Source organism: Onychomys torridus, chromosome 3, assembly GCF_903995425.1.
Source record: "Onychomys torridus chromosome 3, mOncTor1.1, whole genome shotgun sequence".
NCBI classification, from domain to species: domain Eukaryota; kingdom Metazoa; phylum Chordata; class Mammalia; order Rodentia; family Cricetidae; genus Onychomys; species Onychomys torridus.
Window position 1 is genome coordinate 4690969 of NC_050445.1, and position 23199 is coordinate 4714167.

At 42.7% G+C, this 23199-nt stretch overlaps 1 protein-coding gene and 1 pseudogene across 1 annotated transcript in view; one reads left to right on the forward strand and one right to left on the reverse strand.

Moving 5' to 3' along the window:
• Positions 1-4883: 4883 nt before the first annotated feature.
• Positions 4884-5123, reverse strand: LOC118579498 (annotated as a pseudogene).
• Positions 5124-8509: 3386 nt separating this feature from the next.
• Positions 8510-23199, forward strand: part of Rbm33 (RNA binding motif protein 33) — a 111520-nt gene continuing 96830 nt past the window's right edge. The window contains exons 1-2 of the mRNA XM_036180437.1: positions 8510-9069; positions 21567-21645. Of these exons, the coding sequence (XP_036036330.1) occupies positions 9027-9069; positions 21567-21645 (122 nt within the window). The 5' untranslated portion in view covers positions 8510-9026. The remainder of the gene's footprint in view (positions 9070-21566; positions 21646-23199) is intronic.

Below are 23199 nucleotides of genomic sequence, written 5' to 3' on the forward strand. Positions count from 1 at the left end.
GACCTGGTTTCGTGTGGGAGTACCACGCACATTTGCTTCCCTTGGCATGCATGCTCTTGGGTCTTGTACTGGGGCCACTTGCCTCCTTCGGCAGTACTTCCTTTGCAGCCTCTTCTTCCGGGCTTGAGGTTGGAACACTAGTTTTGTTCCTCAGAGTATGGCTTTCTTGTTCCCTCATGATTGAAGACTGCACTGAGTGTTTGCAGTTCTCATCAAGAGCTCTAAAGATTCTCCTTCTGTTCTGGTTTCTATTTTTGTTACTAAAAGGTCTTTTCTTAGCTTGTCTTCACTGGGTAGATGACCAGATTGTTCTTTCTAACTACTGAAAATGTGTTATACTTAAATCTGTTGAGGAACAATTCATATAGAATGAGATGTGCATTTATGTATATGTGATCAGGGTTTCACCCTGTAGCTCAGGCTAGCCTTGAACTTAAAATACTCCTGCCATGTGCCACTATATCTGGCTGAACATTTCCATTATAATCACGATTGGATGAGCTTGATAGTTTTATATGTACTTGTGACTGATGGCACCTCCCCCTTTATTCCTTTGCATTGACCTTCCTCATTTGCAACCCTAGCAACCAGAGATCTGCTTCCTGTTTGTGGTGATATTTTGTTTGTGGTCTAACAAATAAAGCTTGTCTGAAGATCAGAGTGGGGAGCTAAGCCACTAGTTAGCAATGGTAGCACACACTTTTAATCCCAGGACTTGGGAGGCAGGGGCAGATGGATCTCTGTGAGTTTGAGACCACCCTCAGCTACACAAGATTGGTCCTGTCTAAAAGAGAAAGAGAGCCAGGCAGTGGTGGCACACACCTTAAATCCCAGCACTTGGGATCTCACGCCTTTGCTCCCAGTTCTTGGGAGGTATATACTCCTTTAATCCCAGCACTAGGGAGGTTGAGGTGGAAAGTGATATGGCTGGGCAGAGAAAAGGAATATAAGGCGGGAGGAGACAGGAGCTCAGGCCCTTTTTCAGCTGAGGAGTTGGAGGGGTGAGAGGTGTCTGTAGCTTGTTCCTTTGTCTCTCTAATCTTTCAGCATTTACCAGATATCTGGCTCTGTGTGCATTAGTTGTTTCGTCTGCTGATTGCTAAGTGATGCTCCATTATACATACATATTACTGTTGATGCACTGGTAGTGGATAGAAGCCATTGCACGTGGCAGTCTTGTAATTGTCAAAAACTCTTTCTTGCGCATCTTTTCATTTCTCTTGTTTAAAGAATTGGTAAATCACGACATTAGTCCTCTCATCACCTTATTGGAAATGTAACCTAGTGTCACATACATGCCAAGCAACTGTTTTACAACTGAGCTGTATCTCTAGCAAGTCTATTTTTACTTTAGAAAAATGCTAAACTCTTTCACAAAGTAGCCATACTACTTTAAAATCCTGCTAGCAATGCATGAGTTACAGTTGGTTACACTCAAAAGCTTATTTTGTCTTCCTTAGTGTTATACATCCTTGTGGATGCATACATGAATTTAAATGTGATATTAATTGGTCACAGTGACTAATGATGCATTTCATGTGCTTATTGGCCATAGATACCTTCTTCTGTGAGGTTCCTATATATTTTTTTCTTTCTCTATGTAGACCAGGCTGGCCTTAAATTTAGAGATCCCTCTGCCTTGATTCCTGAGTGCTGGAATGAAAGGTGTCCACCATCACACCCTGCTGTTTATCTTTTGTCCATCTGAAAAGAGTGTATTGTTTGTGTTCTTGTAACATTCTTTCTTCTTGTAAAATATTTTAAGCCTGGCAGTGATGGCGCATGTTTTAATCCCAGCACTTGGGAGGCAGAGCCAGGCGGATCTCTGTGAGTTTGAGGCCAGCCTGGTTTACAGAGGGAGATCCAGGACAGGCTCCAAAGCTACACAGAGAAACGCTGTCTTGAAACCCCTCCCCTGCCAAACAATTTTAAAAGTGTGTGTGTGTGTGTGTGTGTGTGTGTGTGTGTGTGTGTGTGTGAGTGTGTATCTGTGTGGGTATGTACATGAATACAGATGCCTGCAGAGGCCAAAAGAGGGTGTCAAATATCTTGAAACTGGAATTACAGACAGCTGTAGGCCACCAACATGGGTGCTGGTAACCAAACTTGGGTCCTTTGTAAGAGCAGTCAGTCTATGCTCAAAACCGTTTAGCCTTCTCTCCGGCTCCCAGCTTCATTCTTGTCTTCATTCTTGTGCTTTGTAGCAGGTTCTTAGTTATGTGTGTGTGTCTCACACATATTTCTTCCTTTGCCTGGCTTGCTTTTTCTTTAGTTAAGGGTGCTCTTTTGAGAGCAGAAGTTGAAGTTTTTAGGAAACCTACTTTTCAATTTTATTCTATAGTTTACTTTCTATTCCATTAAAAAAAAACTTTGTCAAACCAAATGCCATGAATATTTTTTTCTAGAAGAGTGGTCTCAATCTTCCTAATGCTGCAACCCTTTAACATAATTCTTCATGTTTTGGTGACTCCCAACCATAAAATTATTTTTGTTGCTACTTCATAACTGTAATTTTGCTGTTATGAATCATGATGTAATTATCTGTGTTTTCTGATGGTCTGAGGCAATCCCTGTGAAAAGGCTTTTTGACCTTTCAAAAGGGGTCCTGACCCACAGGTTGAGAAACCATTCTATAATGTTATCACCTCAGTTTGCATGCACAGGTATATAATACATACGTTGTTGATTCCTGTGTGGGGGTATAGTCAGGGTTGAGGTGGGGCTTTTCAGGATGGCTATGCAGTCATTTCAGACCATCTGCTAGATGAGACTAAACTATATTCCTATTGATACTGAGGATTGAAACCAGGTTCTTACATATGCCGATTAAATGATCTACTGCTGAGCTATGTCCGTAACCTTTACCCAGTTGCACAGGCTTTGATACGTGCACAGTCATGTATGGGATGCCACAGAGCTATATTGGATAGGCAGTCATCCTAACTCTCTATGTGACAGTTCTGTATAATCTGCTTCTCATCACCTTACCACCTGACAACCACTGACTAGCTTCCTCGTTCTACAGTTTTACCTTTTCCAGAACATATATGAACTATGAAGTGCTCAGCCTTCTGAACATATAGCAAAATGTATTTAAAATCCATCCACGCTGCTGTGTGAATCGACAGCTCATTAATTATTCGGGAGTTGTAGTCTATGACATGAACATACCAATTTATCCAGTCACCTACTGGAGGATGATTATTATTTCTGATACAGATAAGCATGCTACAAGCACTCACATGCAAGTTTTAAACCCTCACAGGCTTTTCTGTGAAAAAAAAAAACCAAAAAACCAAAAAACAAGTCTTTAGTTCACTTGGGTAAATACCTAAAAGAGGCATTGCTGGATTGTATAATAAGTGTACTTCAAAATATTATGTTGTGTGTATGTCCTGGCAGTGCATGGAGGTCAGAGAATAAGCTGTGGACATCGGTTCTTTCCTTCTTTTTACTATATGGGTTATGGGAATTAAACTCAGGTTGTCAGGTTCAGTGCATTTACCTGCTGGGCCATCTCACTGGTCAGATAAATATACTTTTATTTTTTAAAGAAATTGCTAGGTTTTCCCAAAGAAGCTGCACATATTTTGCATGTTCATTAGCAACTTTAAGGATGGTTTATTTTGGATTCAGGTTTCAGGGGGTACAGTCCAACCTGGTGGTGGGGCATCATGGCCAGACTGGTTCATTGGAAGCTTGCTGCATAGCTTACTCATACTTTGGCTGATTAGAAAGTAGAGATTGGTCTGAATGAGGGTGGGCTGTAACCTTCAAAGGCCTTCCCCTAGTGTCCTACTTCTGCCAGCCAGGGTAACTTTAAAGGTTTCACAGCCTTGAAATAGCACCTTCAGAGCAGAGGGGATCAAGTGTTCAGACACATGGAGCTATGGGGCACATTTCAGACGCGCAGGTGGTTCCAGTTCCTCTAGTGGTATCTTATCTGTCACATGTGCTGTGGTCCATTGGTTGTTATTTCCATTGTCCACTCTTGACCTGGATTTTGGCTTCTCTTCCTGCTGCATTCTTGACAGACTCAGCCTCTCACGACTGCCACCTGAATCCACCAGTTACTTGCACTGGACTTTTAATTGTCTTTCTATTTTCTTGAGGCAGGGTTTAACTGTGAATTCCTGGCTGGCCTGGAACTTGCAATATAGACCGGGCTGGCCACTCACTTGAAGCAATCAGCAATCTTTCTGTTTTTGCCTCTCAAGCGCTGGTGTTATAGGTATGTGTCACCCTGCCCACATGCACAGTCTTTGAGACTTGTTTAAAAATTGTTTCTGAGCTGGGCAGCGGTGGTGCACGCCTTTAATCCCAGCACTTGGGAGGCAGAGGCAGGTGGATCTCTGTGAGGTCAAGGCCAGCCTGGTCTACAGAGTGAGATCCAGGACAGGCACCAAAACTACACAGAGAAAACCTGTCTTGGAAAACAAAGAAAAAAATTGTTTCTTTCTCCTTTTTGGTGGTAGGGATGAAGCTATGGCCTCATACATGCTACACCAGTACTTTATCACCGAGCCACACCCCCCTAGTCCTTTAACACAGTAGGAGAGGGGAGAAGGGAAGTCTATGGATAATGATCAGGCCTCTATGTTGGGCAGGCAGCCCCTGAATCTTGGGGTGTGGTGGGGTTTCTAGTACTCCTACTTCAGTTGCTGTGCTGGATGAGCATGTGCTTCTGTTTCTCTCTTCTCTGTGCTCTCCCACAGTGTTACTGGTTTTCCTCGGTGCCCTGGGGCGTGACTACTTTTTGTTCTTGTCACATATCTGCTTTTATTGAAAACAGCAAGTGGGAAACTTGTAGCAATGGTTAAAAAAACCCCTAATTTACAAAAGCAGGGACTTGGTGAAGCTGCCTGGTGGGTACTCTTGGGGACTCATATGTAGATGCCAACCCAGAGCAGGAGGAAGAGGACTCTGAGGCCTGTGAAGAGTGAGGCCACCAAGGAGATGAGGAGCTCTTTCGAAGTATCACGTGTGTACTTGGTAGAGGTGACCTCGTAAACCAAGAATCAGGAGGGGAAGAAGATGCCAATGGCAAGAAGTACCACAGCCAGGCTTGGGAAGACAGCCCAGTTGACTGGGCTGGTGTACCTACTCATGGTCTCAAGCTCCATTTTGCTCCACACACGGTAAACCACCGACCGGTCCACCACCAGAAGATGTGGCTTCGCTTTTTGTTGCTCCCCTCCATGAAGATTGAGAATCTTTTCATAAGGATAAAAAGGGAGATGTGTGTGGGTGGAATTTCTTAAGTGGCCACCGTTCCCTTCTTCAGCCATCACAGTGCTGGGCAGTCTCAGGATTCTCCCTACCTTTCATGAGTACATGATCTAGTTCATGGAGAAGCCTGCAAGGGAGGCAGTGTTTTTACTCTATGGCTAGTCCACACATGACATTTACAAGTTCATTAAATGTTTCTGAATTGTAAGCTTGGCAGTGACGCTCTTCTGAGCTCTGTACATCTCTGTGATAGAACTAGGAATTTCTGATCTTTTATTCCTATCCACTAAGTACTTTATTTCAAGCATAGCTCTAGAAAGTTTACTTCATATCATCTATTATTTCCTTATTTGGACCTTATTTCCCTCTTATTCTTTTTTTTTTTTTTGAAACAGGGTTTCTCTGTGTAGCTTTGCGCCTTTTCTGGAGCTCACGTGGTAGCCCAGGTTGGCCTTGAACTCACGGAGATCCGCCTGGCTCTGCCTCCCGAGTGCTGGGATTAAAGGCGTGCGCCACCACCGACCGCCCGGCCCCCCTCTTATTCTTTGAAGATACTTATAATTGTTTGAAATTCTTTGTAATTCCATTGATTATCTTTCTTCTAGAATTGATCATATATGCTGCTTCTTTTTAATAAAGGTTTAAATTTTTCTTATGTGTATATGTGTGTATTGTTTTTTAACTAAGTCTCTATCGTTCTATTTTATCAATAAAGACTCAGGAGGCAGATGCTGGGGTGAAAACCTGCTAGCTCAGAGAGGCAGAGAAAGCACCCAGCTGCTTTCTCCTCCGCCACTGTTCCAGAAAGAGATTTTTCCTATACCATCTCAAGCGAAAACTCCTCCAACCAGATATCCCGGCCTTCTATTTCCTCTCCATCTCTCAATCAGTCCTCCTGACTCCCTCTTTCTATGTTTTTTTTTTTTTGTTTGTTTTGTTTTTTTCCCTGTCAACTGGTTGTTTACTCTGCCTCTAGCTATGGTTGACTTGATTTAATCCTGTTTACAATATTCAAGAAGAAAGCTTTTGGATTAAATGTGTGTGCTAGGGCTGAGCCACACCACAGCTAGGAACAGGTTTCTCCAGTAAATACCGCAATCTCGGGGGTCACAGTGTGATCAAATACACTTGGGAGTCCAGGAAAGGGTGTCAGATCCCCTGGAGCTGGAGTTCTAGGTGGTCGTGAGCTGCCTGACAGCGGTACTAGGAACTGAACACTGGTCCTCTGCAAGTGTAGTAAATGCCTTTAACCACTGAGCCATCTCTCTAGCTCCATGTTTGGCTTCTTCACTAATCATTTTGGGTTAAATGCACGACTTTGTGAATTTTGAGTAGATACCCATCCCCAACCCTGTGTATATTATGCAAAAGCATTCTTCTTACATATCAATCACAACAATCAAAACCAGGAAATTAACTGTCATATTCCACCTCGCTAATCCTGAGGCCTTCCTATTTTCACGAGTTGTCCCACTAATGCACCTCACTCTGGGAGACCCATTTCAGAGTCATGTGCTGCACTTGGTTGTCATGACTTCTTTATCCTGGGACTCCACCTCAGTTTTTCCCTGACCTTCACAAATCTGATGCTTTTGAAGATTACAAATCCGCATAGAAGAACATCTTTCAGGACGACCTTGCCATGGTTTCTCAACAATTGACTCAGGTAGACATCTTTAATGAGATTACCATGACAGACATACTGTTCTCCCATTGCCTTCTGTAGATACACATCATTTTTATTCACTCATGATTGAAGTGTTTAATTAATTCAGGTGGAGTTTTCTGAGTTTTTCCCCAATAGAAATCATTCTTTTAGAGTATAGGGTTGAAAAGCCAAAACTTGGGTGCTAGGTGTTGCAGTGCTCTTGGGCTGGTCTCCTCTAGGCTCTCTTGGTAGACTTCTGAAGTCAATTCCCAAGTACACACACACGGGGAGAGAGAGGCAGAGAGAGAGAGGCAGAGAGAGAGAGACAGAGAGAGAGAGAGAGAGAGAGAGAGAGAGGGAGAGAGAGGGAGAGAGAGAGAGAGAGAGAGAGAGGGAGACTTACATAGCCATCTTCCATGAAGGCACGATATCTCAAAGTCCACTTAGGTACTCATTGAGGGTAGGAAGCCTTCTTGGCTGACATATGAGCCAGCATATCTCACAACAGCTCTGAGGGTCTATTTTTAAACCCTCGTATTTAGGTAGTATCCTCAAGTAGAAGTGCATAAAGGAATGGCTTCCTGCTAGGTGTTTCAGGATTGTTCACTGCTCTGAAGCCAGAAGCATTGTACTACTCAGGGATCACTTTCACAAGCAGTGCAGTTTGGTATCCTAATTGACACCGAACCTCAACAGGTTTCTACAGAGTTGGCCGGAAGTGGTATGTAGTGATGAGGAAAAAGGAGTTTAAATCTGTACATAGTAAGTGATCAAATCTCTAAATATTGAATGTTCATATTGTAATGTTTTTCTAGTGAATGTTTGATTAAAAAAAAAAAAAAAAGTTTAGAGCTTCCAGTCCTGGAGAATTTCAGTTTTAGGTGTTTCATAATTCAGATACATGTCTTTTTTTCATATGTAATATGGCTATAACGTATTACGAGGTAATTTTATCATTGTGAATCTTTTTAAAATGTTTTTCTCAAGATCACCACTGCAATCATCTTGAAAAAACTCTGAATTGGGCATTCCATCTTGCGCAGTGCAATTAGTGAATTAGTGAAAGGTAACAAGAGGTTCAAGCAGTTTAGATATGAATTTATTAATGCGCCAGGCTTACTTTTATTGGGCAGTGACTTCATGAGTTAAATGAAAGTGTTTTTTAAAAAAAGAAAACAATTTCTGTTTCTTAGATGAACATTATTTATTCGTTACTTATAAAATCAGAAATGTTTATCTCCTCCAACATTTTATGAAGAAAAATTTCAATGAAACAACGGCGGAAGTTTATAGGAGACATTCTTTCAGCCCCCATGACTTCCCGTGAACGTCGACTCTGTCGGGAATGCTCACTGAGCCAGTGACCAGCCTCCATCCTGGCCTCTCCAGGAGCCCACCTGCGCTGCCCCTTAGCCTTCCCAGCTCACTTCTGCCCCGACACCTCCCTTCTAAGGCGCCAGGCCTGGACGCTTCCTGGGATGCTCAGGGTCGGTCTGTGAGGCTATGGTTCCCAGCCTCGCCTCATCCCGGCGCCCAGGACCACTGCAACACACCTCAGCTCCTTTGGCTGGACTCAGCCAGCCTGCGCTAACGCGCGTGCGCGAAGGCGGCGTTCCCGCGCACCATCCCGGGTCGCGCGGAAGCCAGACTGGGCCGTTACCACCGCGGGCCGCGCGCTTCAGCTCCTCCACCTGCCACGGCGGGGAGGCCGTCGTAAAGCGCAGCCGTGCCGACTGCTGCAAGGCGACTTATGACGGCCTCCGGTTTGACTTACGGCGTGCGGCCGTGCACACTCCTCCCGTTCGGATCCTCGGCCTTCTCGCCTGGCGGAGACCGTGTCTGTGCGCCGGTCCCGTTAGCGCGCGCCGCCGGGCACGGCCGGGCTCCGGGGACCTCGGGCGCCCGCCTGCCGCCGGCCAGCTCTTCCGCCCGCCTTCCTCCCGGCGTGCACTGCGGCGCGGCCATGTTGCCGTAGTGTTGTTTTCTTCCTGCGGAGGCGAGAGGCCGCTGCGGACCGCGACGCGCGGGCCTCGCCTCTGCTCGCTCGCGGGCTCCGGCCCTCGCCGCTCCCCCGCCTCTCCGGCCCGCACCAGCGCCGTCGGCCGCCAGAGGCTCGGGGGACGGCTGAAGGCCGGGCCCGGGGACCACCATGGCGGCCGCTCTGGGCGCGGGCGGAGGAGCAGGCGCTGGAGGTACGTGGGCCGCGGTTGGCGCCGTGGGCCGGGCAGCCTTTGTGTAGGGCTTTCGTGTCGCCCCGCCACAGCCGGAGCCGTCCTGGGCCTGCCTGTGCCGACCAGGCCGGGAGCGCGGAGCGTTAGGCTCGTGGCGGCGCCGCGAGGTCGGCGGCGAGCCCGTGACGGGGTCGGGGGTCGGGGGTCGGGCGGCCCTGGCGATTTCTAGCCTCCCTGGAAGATTCTCCCCTGGTTAGCGGCAAGTCGCCCAGTCAGAATGCAAGAGAAATTTCGCAGCTTATTAGAGTGCTTTAAATAAACCCATTGTCATCTGAGGAAAACCTGTGAGTGGCTATGTGCTTGCGAGGATGAAGATAGGGCACAAAGGTTTAGTTACGGAACCAGTTTCTTGGGTATTTGTTTCGCCATTGTAAACGGTATGGAAAGACTAACCAGTTTTAAATAAAACCACATTCTGTTGAATGAGAGTGTTTTTGAAAAATGTGAAGCTGAAAATGACGTTTCAGGACTTGGATCAAAGGAGACCCCTGGTAAAGTGTGGACAACAAAAGCATTTGCCACCAGCTTGCTCTTGAACTTAGACACTGCACCTTCCAGAGGCGTTTTGTGATGCTTCCAGATGGGCGGGCATATTAAAACAACCCTGCTTAGGGATTCTGGCCTAAATATCAAAATATTTGTATGATAAACGCAAAAATAAAACGGCAGAGGCTACATGCCAGAATGTCGTTTCTGGAGAGGATGTGGTATGGTCTGTGTCATTGCCAGCTATTACATAGATGATTTTTTTTTTTAAACATACGAATCTGAGGCTTTCTAGTTAAATCTTTAAAATACATTTTATCTGCCTTGAGTAGAGAAGGTAAAAATTAAAGTTTTATATGTGAGTCCCAATGTTATGGACACCCTTATATCAAAGTTGTCTTAAGTGAAAGATGAAGATATTTTAATTTTCCATTTGTTTTTCACTAGTGTGCATTGAGGCCTTCCAGAGGCTTTGTGGCATATGAAGACATGACATGGATGGCTTAGGGACTGTGTGCTTGTGTGTTTAAGTTTCTCATTAAGTCTTAAAATAGTAAGTACTGGTAAATAGCCACATAAACAAGATTAGGAAGCTATGTATTAATTTTTAGGCCTGGAAATTTGAGGGTTGTAATTTTAGAGGGCTAGATAGGTTTTCTGGAAGTTTGGAATTTTTCTTTCATTTTTATTACCCTGCCAGCGTTCACATTTCTTAGACTCAACCCAAACAGTTCTGTGTGAGTTGGTCCCTGTGTGAGTTGGTCCCTGGCACTCACCATCCCTGCAGCCTGCGCTCTTTCTGCCCTCTTTCTTGTAGGGCTGTCTCCTGATTCAGTAGGTTCAGCCTCCTAAGTGAGGAGGCCTCACCAGAGAAATCATTGGCTTATATGTGTTTTCCTTCTATGCTTCCCTGTCCATCTAGTAGCGCTCCTGTTTTCCCTTGAATGTTTATCTGAATCTGTAGTTTTGGTTTTTTTTTGGCTTTTTGAGTAACTTGTAAGACCTGTGAGAACAAGCATGTCTGCCTGCATTACCATGCACCCCAAGTTCCTGGTCCATAGTATGTGTTCAACAAATACTCGACAAAGGAATTAGAGATTGAAATGTTCCCTTAGTAAATCTGGACAAAAAAAGTACTGTGTCCTTTTGTCCACTAGGTCCATATGTTTGCTGTATAACCAACAAAACCATTACATTGGAAATATTTACATTGTAGGTAATACCTTCTTTGTATCTAGGTTACTTACTTGGTACCTCAGTTTAGCATATTACCTAGCACAATGGCTTTCAGACTTTATAGTTACAGCTCACATTCATATTGACATCGTGATAAAGTACTTGCACAAATTTCATGGCTAGTTCTAGTGGGTACTATGTGCCAAGCTTTCAGATTTCTGTTTCATTACATCAAAAGGCTGTTGTGTACCTGGTATGAGCTTGTAATACCAACATTTGGGAAGTTGAGGTGCAAAGGTGGTGAGTTTGAGGCCACCCTGGGTTGCATAGTGAGTGCCTGTCTTTACTCCCTCCCTCAACAAAACCTGATTGCAGCCTAATCTAACTTGGTTATTGAACTAAATCCATTAAATATCCCAGAATTGTCAGTTTAAAATCACCTCATGTATTGTAATGTTTTCATTATTTTCATTTTCATATGAAAAAAGAAGCATGAGAGTCTTGATGGTAAAGAGAATATTGGACATTGGTGATAAGCATAAATGTAGAAGTAGGCCTTTAAGGACACATATTGTAGAGCAAATAATAAATTTCAAGATCTAGTGCTTGCTTTGTAGTATAAAATACAAAGTCAAAATGAAAAGTCAGAACATAAATTTTAACAAAAATCCTCCAAGCTGATTTGTACGTTAAGTCCTAACAGTTCATAAAACAGTTCATGAACTGGGTTAGGATGAGTGCCCTATCTCATAATTTAACAGTATTCTTGGACTTCAAATACACTGATTTTTTTTTTTTTTTTTTTTTTTAGGTGAGGAAAATAAAAAGTACTTGTGAAATTTTGTTTCTTGGGTAGATCTTACTGAAGAAAAAGATTGAGTCAAGACTTTTCAGATATACCTAATATAATAAGCCCAGTGTCAACATTTATCCACATTTTGATGTTCCTTGACTCACACAACTTTTATTGTTTTTTGAGGCAGTGTCTCTCTGTGTAGCCCTGGCTGTCCTGGAATTCATTAGGTAGAGCAAGCTGACCTTGAACTCAGAGAGAGTCTGTCTACCTCTGCCTTTAAGTGCTGGGACTAAGGTATATCACTACACACAGCAAATTTATGACTCACATATGTCCCAGTACCAAATATGACTCAAAATTGAATTTAATGGGTTATCAAGATGTTTCACTGGGCAAAGGCACTTGATGCCAACTCTGACAACATGAGTTCCATCCCTGGAAATCCATCCATCCCAGTGGAAGGAGAGAACTGACTCCAGGTTGTTCTGTGACCTCATGTGAGTGGTGACATGTACCCACAATAAATAGGTAAACTTAAAAAATGAATTTAAACATTTAACCTTTGATACAGTCTAGCTAACTGTAAATGTGCTCAGAAAGCAGTATTGACAGTGCATGTTAGTCTGAGAGACGCTGAGAATTCATAGTTCCTGATCATGCTCCCTTTGGGTAGGAAGTCTGGAATACATTAATTTCTGTATGCTGATTGTTAGGTGGTGTGTGACAGCTTAATCCTCAACAATTTTTAAACCTTTTTTAAAGATTCATTTTCATTTTATATGTATGGATGTTTTGCCTACATTTGTGAGGGGTCTAGAAGGCCCAGGGTATCAGACTCCCTAGAACTGGAGTTATGGACAGATTTATGTGAGCCACCATGCAAGTCATGGGAACTGAACCAGGATCTTCTGGAAGAGCAACCTGTAACTGCTGAGCAATCTCTAGCTCCTCCTTTAAAATTTTAGCTTCATCAAAAAGAAATTGGGAGGTGGAGAGGACTTTGAGACAGCTTTGGCTAGCCTCTTGAATTCAGAGGTCTGCCTGCCTCTGTCTTCTAGTGCTGGGATTAAAGGCATGTATGTCACCATGCCTAGCTATTTTTAAGATTGATTTTTTAATTGTGTGTGTGTGTGTATGTATGCATATATGTGTACATGTAACTGAAGGTGCCTGTGAAGGCCAGAGGTGTTTGATCCCCTGGACCGAGAGTTACAAGTAGTTGCAAGCTGCCCAGTGTGGGTGCTGAGAATCCAGCTCCAATCCTCTGCAAGAGCAATAAACTCTTAACTGCTGGAGCCATTTCTTCAAGGATAGTTTATCAGATACAGAATTTTTGGCTTGGTCTTTCCTTTTCTTTCTGCATGTTAAGTATTTCATTGTACTGCATTCTGGGCTCTGATTAGGAATAGAATTAAATATAACCAAGGACCTTTGTATGTGAGAGGTCACTTGGGAATTTCAAAACCTTTGGCTTTGGTTTTGAGAGAGTTTGGTCTTATATGTATACCATTGTTGGTATGGACCTCTTGAGTCGTCCCTGCTGGAGTTCACAAAGTTCCTAGGGTTTGTAGGCTCATCTAATTTGGAAATTTAGGGCCATTTCTTCCGGTCTTGCTCACTTTGTCTTCTCTGTCACTCTTCAGTGTGTGCTCTGATACTCTGGATGGTGTTGTTAGCTTCTCTAAGTCTTTGTTCATTTTTTTAAAAATATTTTTTCAGGGTTGAGGATTTAGCTCAGTGGTAGAGCACTTGGCTAGCAAGCGCAAGGCCCGGGGTTCGATCCTCAGCTTAAAAAAATATTTTTTTTTCCTTTAGCTACTTAGAGTGTATAATGTCAGTACTTTTTAAAAATGACTCCGTTTTGGGACTGAAAACAGGTCATTTTGAATGTTATAGTGAAGTAATTTGGGAAATTTTAGGATGTATCTACTCCCTTGGCTGCTTATGACTTGTGATTTGTCTGTTTTTTAAAATAACTTTTCCAAACTGATTTCACAGAGACTGCTCTTTTTGTGTAGTTACTTATGTCTCCACCTGTCATCTTAGTGCTCAACCAGTGAACTGACATATTTTCTTATATTTCTGGAACCAAATAATAAAAAGCACACCCTGTTTAGTAAATTGGCAGTAGCTGAAGTACTTCAGTGTTCATTAGGCCATCTGTAACTCTGCCTTACTCTACTTTCTGCTTACCAGAGCCCTATCAGCAGCCAGAGATGTAAATCTTCCAAGAGTGTATTTAGACCTGGGCATACATAAGGTGCTCTTGATTCCCAATTATACATCAGTGCTCTTCAGAACCTTTTTCTCACCTGCAGCCTCCTCTTTTCCAGGCTTTTTGGTAGGTGTATTGTTTCCTCTGTCTACAGTTGGTCACAGTTGCTTTGGATCACTACTGCCTGGATTGCCACTTTAACTCTGAGCTCCAAGAGGGTAAAATAAAGGCAGCCTCTCAGTTTACCTCAGAGATCCAAGGGCAGGTCTCAGTGCAGTCAGGTGCTTTGAGGGTGTGAACAGCACTGTTAGTCTTGGGAAGCCCTGGGAACATTGCATGCATACCCTGTTGCTGCTGGGTGCTGGGCTGGGGAATGGGTTTGTGGTTTGTGGTAACAGAATTCACAGCACTGCATGCTACAGTTTACTAGCTGTTTTCTGTTTGAAGCTCCAAGTTTTTTTTTGTTTTTTTTTTTTTTGTTTTGTTTTGTGTGTGTGTGTGTGTGTGTGTGTGTGTGTGTGTGTGTATAAGATTCCAGGGTTCAAGGAAAGTTGATTCTGGCAGTTGGTAGTTTTTGTCAGTTTAATGTTGCCTCAGTGGCCAGACAGGTTCTATTCCACTGTCTCTAACAAGTTAAAAGAATTTTACAGTGACAATAAGGCGTGTTTGTCACTCCCCCATGTGTGTTATGTAGGTGTTCATGTGAGTGTGTACACGTGTGTGTGTGTGTGTGTGTGTGTGTGTGTGTGTGTATGTGTGTGTAGGACAGTGGTGTATGTATCACTTCGCCACCTTTTTTTGGGAATGATCTCACTGCACATGGAACTCATCCATTTGTTTGAGTTAGGCTGGCCGGCCAGTGAACTCGAGGGATTTGCCCTTCTCTGTCCCCTCCCATCCCCTAGCACTGGGGTTACAGATTCAAAACCATCTGGTCCAGTTTTATGTGGGTGTCGGGGATCTGAACAAAGTCTTTATGCTTGTGTGGCAGACACTTTATCAACTAAGACATCTTCCCAGTCCTTGAGTATAGTTTTTCATATCTGGAAATATCTTGTTTACATGACCACCTTGGAAAGTAATCCTGTGAACATGTAAGTTACTTTAAAGGGTGCTTTCTGGGTTGTGTGATTACAGATCAGCTCTGGCCTTGTTACCGGACTGCTGTCCTGGATAGTAGTGCTGTATTCCAGTAAATGTTTGCTTACATGAATGGGCTGTTGCTAAATTTAAATAAACATATATCACTGCTACTTGTCCCATGGCCAAAGTTTGCTGACTCATAGATGGACAATTACTAGATCCTGGTCTTAAGCTAACCCAAGGGTCTGGAAGATGACTTGATGAGAAGAGTAAGTAAAAGTTGTTTGTGCTCATCGTAGGCACCATTTATCATGTGCTAGAAACCTGCATCACCCAGCAAGAGGCCTTTAGGTTTTCTTGTTAGAATGAGCTAGGTAGTGTGGGATTTAGACTTAGAGCATCGAAGCAGGGATGTCCCCTTTTGTTTTATTGGGTGCTCCCTATTCTTGTAACATCTGGACTAAGGCAAATTGTCTTCCCTTATTTGTGTTCTTCATGACTGGTAGGTGTAAACTAGCATGACTGATACAAACTGGAATTTTAAAAATAACTTATCTCTAACCTGGAAGATGAGTGGAGAAAATATAAGAACAGAAACAGGTTTCGGGGCACTTAGTTTGCTTCTAAAGATTTTGAGCTAGAACTATTACACTGAATACAATGCCTTCAAGGTGTCCATGCTATAGCACGCAACAGAGTTGCTCCCACCCTCCAGTGTGTACATGTATACATGTGTGTGGAGGCTAGAGGTCGATATTGATGCCTTAGTAACTCTCCACTTTATCTATCTTTCTGTCTACCTACCTGCCTACCTACCTACCTACCTACCTACCTACCTACGTATCTATTTATTTGGGACAGAGCCTCTCACTGAACTCGGGGATCTTTGATTGGCTAGATTGGTTGACTATCAAGCTCTAGGCATCTAATAGGATGGATGCTGCTGGGCCTAGCTTTTTATGTTGGAAGCTGGGGATCCAAAATCAGGTCCTCATGCTTGCATACTAAGTACGTTAGCCACTGAGCCATCTCCGCAGTTGCAGAATTTCCTTCAACTTTTAAACAATTATACAATCCTCTCTTGTGTGTATAAAACATGTTTTCTCTGACTGTACTTGAATTTCCACCTTTTGTTTACTAAAGAGACACTGTTGTGATCACTGATACAGAAATAACTTCAAGCTCTGTATTGCTTGTTTCAGGTGTATTGTCTGGTTTTGGAGCCCAGTCTAATAAAAATGACTTTATCTGAATGAATTATATTTGCAAATTCTTTGCTGTTTCTAAATAAGGGCACATTCTGAGGTTCTGGTAATCAAGATTTTTGATGGGCACTAATTGTAGTATGATGAAAGGAAGTCTGGCTTTGTTTCTGGTTCCGATGCAGAGTTATTAAAACTCTGGGAATTTATTATCTTTTTTGCTAATGAAATGAGGGAGAGGGGTTTCCATAGCTGTGGGAATGGAGGCTGGTTATTTGAAAAATCAGCCATGTGTGTTTAAGGAGTTAGAACTTACAACTTCAACTTCTAACCTCCAAGGAATGCAGTCACAGTCAATGCACTTATCGTGGACACATCTGTGAGCTGAGAGGGTGGCATACATTCCCTGGCTCTTCACTAGCTCCTCACTCAATTGTCTTTGTAAAATTAAAAGGTACTTTGACTTGTAGATTGCACGGATTTAAACAATCACTCTGTAACATCAGTACTTCCTTTTAATTCTGACAACCCCAGAGTTAGGGCTCCATTCCACACACAGTACTGCTCCTGCTGAACATGGTGAATGAGGTCCAGGCTATCCACTGTTAATGCTTGGGCATGCTCAGGTTCTACAGTTTAGTGAAATAGTTTACAGGGAAAAAAAGAGTTCTGTCTGGCTTGTTTTTACTTGCTGTATTGTGCCTGTTGGGGAGTAGATGCTGTAGGTTCTGATGGTGTCCAGTTTGTTAGATCTTCCATTGGTTTTGGATTTACTGTTACATGAAAGAATGTTTGCCTAGCCCAGGAATAAAGACTTTCTTTTTGTGCTTTAGCGGAGTATTGATTCAGATTCACTTTATTTAATTTTTATCATGGCCATGCAGTGTTGGTGAATTTTCCCTTCCCTTGTATTGAAGTATTTAAAGATAACTCTGTTGGGTCACTGAGTAGGAAGGGATTTCAATACACACATTAAAAAAAGGATAGAATAGTCTTTGCAGAAATGGTTTGGAAGTCATTTAATGGATGACAGCCTTCATGAGTAATAGCAGTAACCATGGCCATGGGAGAGGTTGTTACTCTGTTGCAGTATTTAAGATACATAGTTTTAAATGAAAAAAATCAGTTTGTACAAAGAACCCAGGAAAGGATGACCTATTTCCAGGAGGAAAAGAAATAGAAACCATCCACTAGAAGGCCCAGAAACGCTTTGAAGTAACTGTCTTAAACACTCAAATTGCTTTAATAAATCCTAGGCCACAAAAGAAGAAACCAAAACAAATGAACAAGCATACACTGAAAGAATCCTGGAGAACAGTGTGCTCAGAAATGGGACAGAGCAATAAAGATAAATTACAAAGAGGAAGCAAGGGACAATTCCCTTTTTTTGGTTTTTTGAGACAGGGTTTCTCTGTGGCTTTGTGCCATTCCTGGAGCTCGCTCCATAGACCAGGATGGCCTTGAACTCACAAAGATCCACCTGGCTCTGCCTCCCGAGTGCTGGGATTAAAGGTGTGCGTGTGCGCCACCACCGCCCGGTGCAAGGGACAATTCTAGAGCTAAAAAGTACAGTTTCTGAAATAAACTCTGGGCAGTTCAGTAGGAGATTGAACAAATGTGGAGGTCTGTGAGAGTATCCATTTAATGGAGAAGGGGGTAAAAGCCTGTAGGATCTGTGGGATACCATGAAGTGTATGTACCTCTAAACACATGTACACACCCAGGAGGAGAGCACAGGGAGTGGCAGACAAGGATAAGTACCCCCCTGATTCAGGTGAAAGGCATAACTCTGCATATCTAAATAACACAAGTGAGTAGCCTGATGGAAACAGATTTACAGTGAGGAGACTGGAAGCGCCCTACTCTGGATACCATACTCTTCCAGTTCTGGTGGTACTTGTCTAGAAGCCTCACTGTTTGGCCTTACATGGTCCTTTCTCCTGTGTATGTCTTATCTCCAAATCTTCTTTTCCTCACAAGGACATTAGCCATTGATTTAGTGTCCTCTTAATGTCCAGTATTACCTCAACTTGAAATCATTTCCATCTTATTTCAAAAAAGGTAACAGGGAGTTATTTTCACATAATATTTTATAGCACATAATTCAATTAATGTGGATCTGCTAGACACAGAGATCTTGTTTGTGTGGTTTTTTGTGCATGTTATTTTCATCTCTGTGAAGGATAGTTTTCCAGGATAAAAGGCACTCTGAGTTCTGTTATCCTGCTGCAACCCCAGCTTCTGGTTCTGATGATGAGCCACATTTTCTGTGGTTACCTTGTAGTGATGAGGCCTTCTCTGCTTTCCAGATTTTCTCTTTGCCTTTGGGACATTTTAATTAGTATGTGTGTCTCTTTTTATTGTGTTGTAAATTAGTTGTACTTTTCTAGATATGAAGGCCGATTTAAAAAAAAAAATTGGGGAAGTTTTTAGCCATGTCTTCAGGTATTTTTCCTGCTCCTTTGTACCCTCTTTCTGTTATTTCTCTTGTGTTTATATTTATGGGATAGTGATGGTCCAGATTTTCTGCAATAGTGGTCATTTGATGTTACTTTCTATTTTGCCAGCTTGAATTTGCTTTTTTTTTTTTTTTAAATGTATACAGAAGAGGGCGCCAGATCTCATTACAGATGGTTGTGAGCCACCATGTAGGTGCTGGGAATTGAACTCAGGACCTCTGGAAGAACAGTTGGTGCTCTTAACCTCTGAGCCATCTTTCCAGCCCTTGAATCTGCTTTTATGACTGATGTAAATGAATTTTGTTTGTTTGTTTGAGACAGAGTCTCACACTGTAACCCTGGCTTTCCTAGAACTTACTTCATATCTTTGGCTGGCCTCAAACTTATGGCAATTGACCTGCCCCTCCACCTTTCTGTGGCTTCTGGGGGTTGAACTCTGATCTTCAGGCCCAGTGACAAGCACCTTTATCCCTGCTGAGCCATCTTTTCAGTCCTCCTGTTAGTTTTAATTTCAAGATTTATTTGGTTTTGTACTGGTTTGCTTCTTTATCTGTTCTTTGCTGTGGCATTGCTACCTTACTTTTTGATTCTTCTGGTTTCATTTAGTTCTTTGAACATAAATAATCTGTGATGGCTACTTAAATGTTTTTATGAACCTCTCATAGGTAGTTTCTGCTGCCTGCTTCTTCCCATCCCATGTATGAAGGATTATACCTTCTGCTTCTTTGTCTGCTGTGTCATAAGACTTTTCCTGGGGAGAGGGAACACACACACACCCTCACCCTCTCTGTCTGTCTGTCTCTCTCTGTGTCGTCATCGTCCCCCCCACCCCCCCACCCCCGCTTCTCACCTGCTCACTCCAGACCAAAGTCCAGCTTGGTGAACCATTGAGTTCTATGGGGGTTATTTAACAGGAATATAGGTTAGAGGTTTCTTACAGGAGCAGAAATGATTCAAAGACAGCTGCATCACTAAATCCCACCCCAGCCTGGGTGATAGCCCACAAAAGCTGAGAACCTGGAGCTCACTATACAGTATGTTGTAAAGTGTCTTTCAAGTGACTCAGTTGGTTCAGATCTTTTCAGGGTAACTGGTCTGGTCTGATTTCAAGATTTGCAGTTTGTATTGTCTGAATGACTCTCAGCAGTCTTTATTGTTTGCTCTTGGGAGGGAGGGGCTTAGTGAATCTGGTCAGTTTTAGGGACTTTCTGAAGCTATCATGAGTTATATACCTTGGACTTAAGAATTTTCCCTTTAGGATGGACTATTTCAATCTCAAGGAAACTTCTAAGCCCCCCCCCCCCCCCCTACCCCCCGTCTTTTTTCCCCCTGGAAATGGGCATTTGAGAGAATACCTTAGAGTGACTGTGGGTGCTGGCTTGCCTACTCCTTCTCCCTGGGTTTCTTGCTGTTCTTTGCTTGTTGGTTCCTTTGCTGATTGCTTGTTACCTACAAGTTGGGAAGCTTCTGTTTTCCCCTTCAGCAGGGACATCTTGGTTGAGTGCCCCACTGGTGAGTCTTGGTGTAGGAGAAGGGTTCCTTCCCCACTGATATCCCCTATAGCTGAGCCTCAGCAGCAGATAGGTTGGTGATGGGATACCAGAGGTTCTAGCCCTCATTGAGGGAGCAAGGAGCTCTGTGATTTTGGAGGAACAGGAGAACCCTTGCTGCCACAGCTTTGAACAGACATGTAGTCAATTTCTGTAATATGTGTCTTTCATTTGTTACTTATCCTTAGAATCATCTCAGAGACTTTATATGGTCATTTTTCTTTGTTTTTTGAGACAGGGTTTGTTTCTCTGTGTAGCTTTGTGCCTTTCCTGGAACTCACTTTGTAGACCAGGCTAGCCTTGAACTCACAGAGATCCGCTCGCCTCTGCCTCCTGAGTGCTGGGATAAAAGGCGTTAAAAACAGGTTTTATTTGTTTGTTTTGTTTTTTTCGAGACAGTGTCTCACTATGTAGCCTTGGCTGTCCTGAAACTCACACTATGTAGATGGGGCTGACCTCACAGAGATCCACCTGCCTCTGCCTCCCAAATGCTGGGATTAAGAGTGTGCGCCACTAAACTAAAAACAGTTTTTATCAGGTTCTCTCAGGAGTCTAATCTGGATAAGGGTTGATATGATTGATGGTTTTGTTAGAATCTTAGTGTTTAATTTTTCAGTCTGAGCTAGAGAGATGCCCTAGGCAATAGGAATTTGTGTTACCCAAGTGTTCTGGGTCTCTTTCTTTGCAATTCCCCTGTCCCCGCCTCCCAGCATGTCTCACATGAAAACTTTAGTCTCAGTTCTTAGTGTTTCCTAACATTAAAAATAACCATCAAGTGCCTTTCCTATTATACAAATATAGTCAAATTTAAACTTCCAGCAAATTTGTGAGGTAAATAATAGATTATTATTTTTTTTATAAAATAAAAACAAGTGCTCTGTTTCTGAGCTATCTTAGTGGCCTCTTGCCATGTTGAGATGTGAGCGGTGCTCAGAGTGGAAATGCACTTAGGACTTCATATGAAGCAAAACGCTCGCTGCTGCCTTCTGTTCTGATTCCGTGCCTTAACGGTCATACTTTGGATATAACATAATATAATATAAGTTAATAACAGTTAAAATTTTGTCCCTTAAGGTTTGACAGTTTTTGCTTTTTATAAAGTGGCCAGTAAATAGAAAACTTTTATATAGCTTGCATTCTATTTTTGTTATTTAGAAAAATGTGAAAGCTGAAAAATTAATATTATAGGAGTCTCTAATTTAAAAAAAAATCACTTAACTCCTTTTGTGCAGTAAAAAGTTATAATTTAAAAAATACTGTTTTCACTGAATTTTCATACCTAGTATTCAATAAATTTTTGGGTTGCTTTTATTTTATTAAATAAAACATTTTACTAATGCTTCAGGATGGTTGAGGATTTCTGATTGCTGTATGGGGAACTTTGTATCTGGAGGTGAAGCTGGACTCCTAAGGAGGCTGGTACCCTAGTTGATTTTGTCTTTTGTCTGCCTTGATTTAACAAAACTGACTTGAGTGGACTCTTCTTCACAGATGATGACTTTGACCAGTTTGACAAGCCTGGCGCAGAGCGGTCCTGGAGAAGAAGAGCTGCCGACGAGGACTGGGACAGGTGTGTGCACACTTGGGCTTCCCTAGGGTGTCAGTGTCATATCTGTGACCGTCCGATGGATACAGAGATCTTTACCAAAGATAGTGTGCTGGCCCTTTGGTGCCCTGTCCTACATCAGTCTCCCTGTGGGGCTAATAGGAGGTCTCTTCAGGCCTCACTAGGGCCCAGTCCAAGCTTGTGTTGTAGGTAGCTGTATGGAGCATGAATTTGCTTTCTCTCTGTTTATAGAACACCACCACAACCATTTGGATGCCACAGTACCTTTTGCTATGTATCCTGCCCAGTAGCTGTTGAGATTTGAAATTTTTGCAATTTTAATATGTATTGATTTTTAACTTCATTTCCCTAACTAGTAATGTAGGTGAACATAAGTGCTTAATAGTCTGCACTTGCACACACATTGGAAAACATTGGTGATGGCTGATGTCAGCTCAGTGTGCCTCGGGGGATCTCTACTTTAGAGGAGGGGTGCTGGAAGTGTACAGGCTGGCTGTGTTAGGTGCTGAGGCGAGTGAACAAAAACTATACTACGATTATGTGCTGATTTTGTTTAAGAACAAGTGCCTATAGAAGTTTACAGAATGATTTACAATGGAATCTTGGATGATCAACATAAGGTTGACTATCCTTTCCTGACTCATTCAGTGCATCAGTCAGGATGCTAGAGAAAGGACTGTTAGGGTGTGGAAGAAATGTATCTTATTTGTGTGGGTGGATGGGAGAGGTATGTATGTATTATATGGTTCTGACAGAGTTAAGTTTTTAACAGGGTATAGTTACCTGAAATTGATTATACCAATTGATATTTAACTTATTCAGACTTTCAGGCACATGTGAATGTATACTATAGCACATTGAACCCAATGTACTGTCACCCATGTGATGATCAGTTTTTATCTGTACAGTCTGCAAACCCCTGAAATCAGAAGTAGTTTCACCTGGAAACATTTGAGACTATTTCTTAAAATACAGTGTTTACACACACAGCCACATTGAGTTCAAGAGAAATCCATGAGTATTTATACATTTCTAGCTAGTGTTCATTTTTGCTCTTTTACCTCTTAGGTTTGCATTTGTGCCTGTGTCAGTGTGTTCTCACACAGTGCAGGTACATGACTGCTTTTCTGTGGTTTGAAATTATATCCAGATAAAGGTCCTTCCCGTGGGTGTTTTCTGTTACTACAGTGATGTGCTTGGACAGTCAACATAGGAAGTTGTGGTTTTGGGCTCATAGTTTTAGAGGCTCTAGTTCATGATGGAGTGGCCCATTAGCTTTGGGCCTCTGATGAGGAAGCACATCATGGTAGAGGTACATCCAAGTAAAACCACTCGTATTATGAGCCAGGATTGTACTCATGTCCCACTATCCCCTGTGAACCTTCCTAGGACCTCTCACTAGGTCCTGTCTCCTCAGAGTCTCATTACTTTTACCAGCACCACCCTGGAGACCATGTTTTTAACTGAATCATGACATTCGGAGTCCATTTATCAAAACCAAAGCCTTGAGTTCTTTGTGAGAGGAACAAAACAATATATTTTCTAGGATTTCTGCTT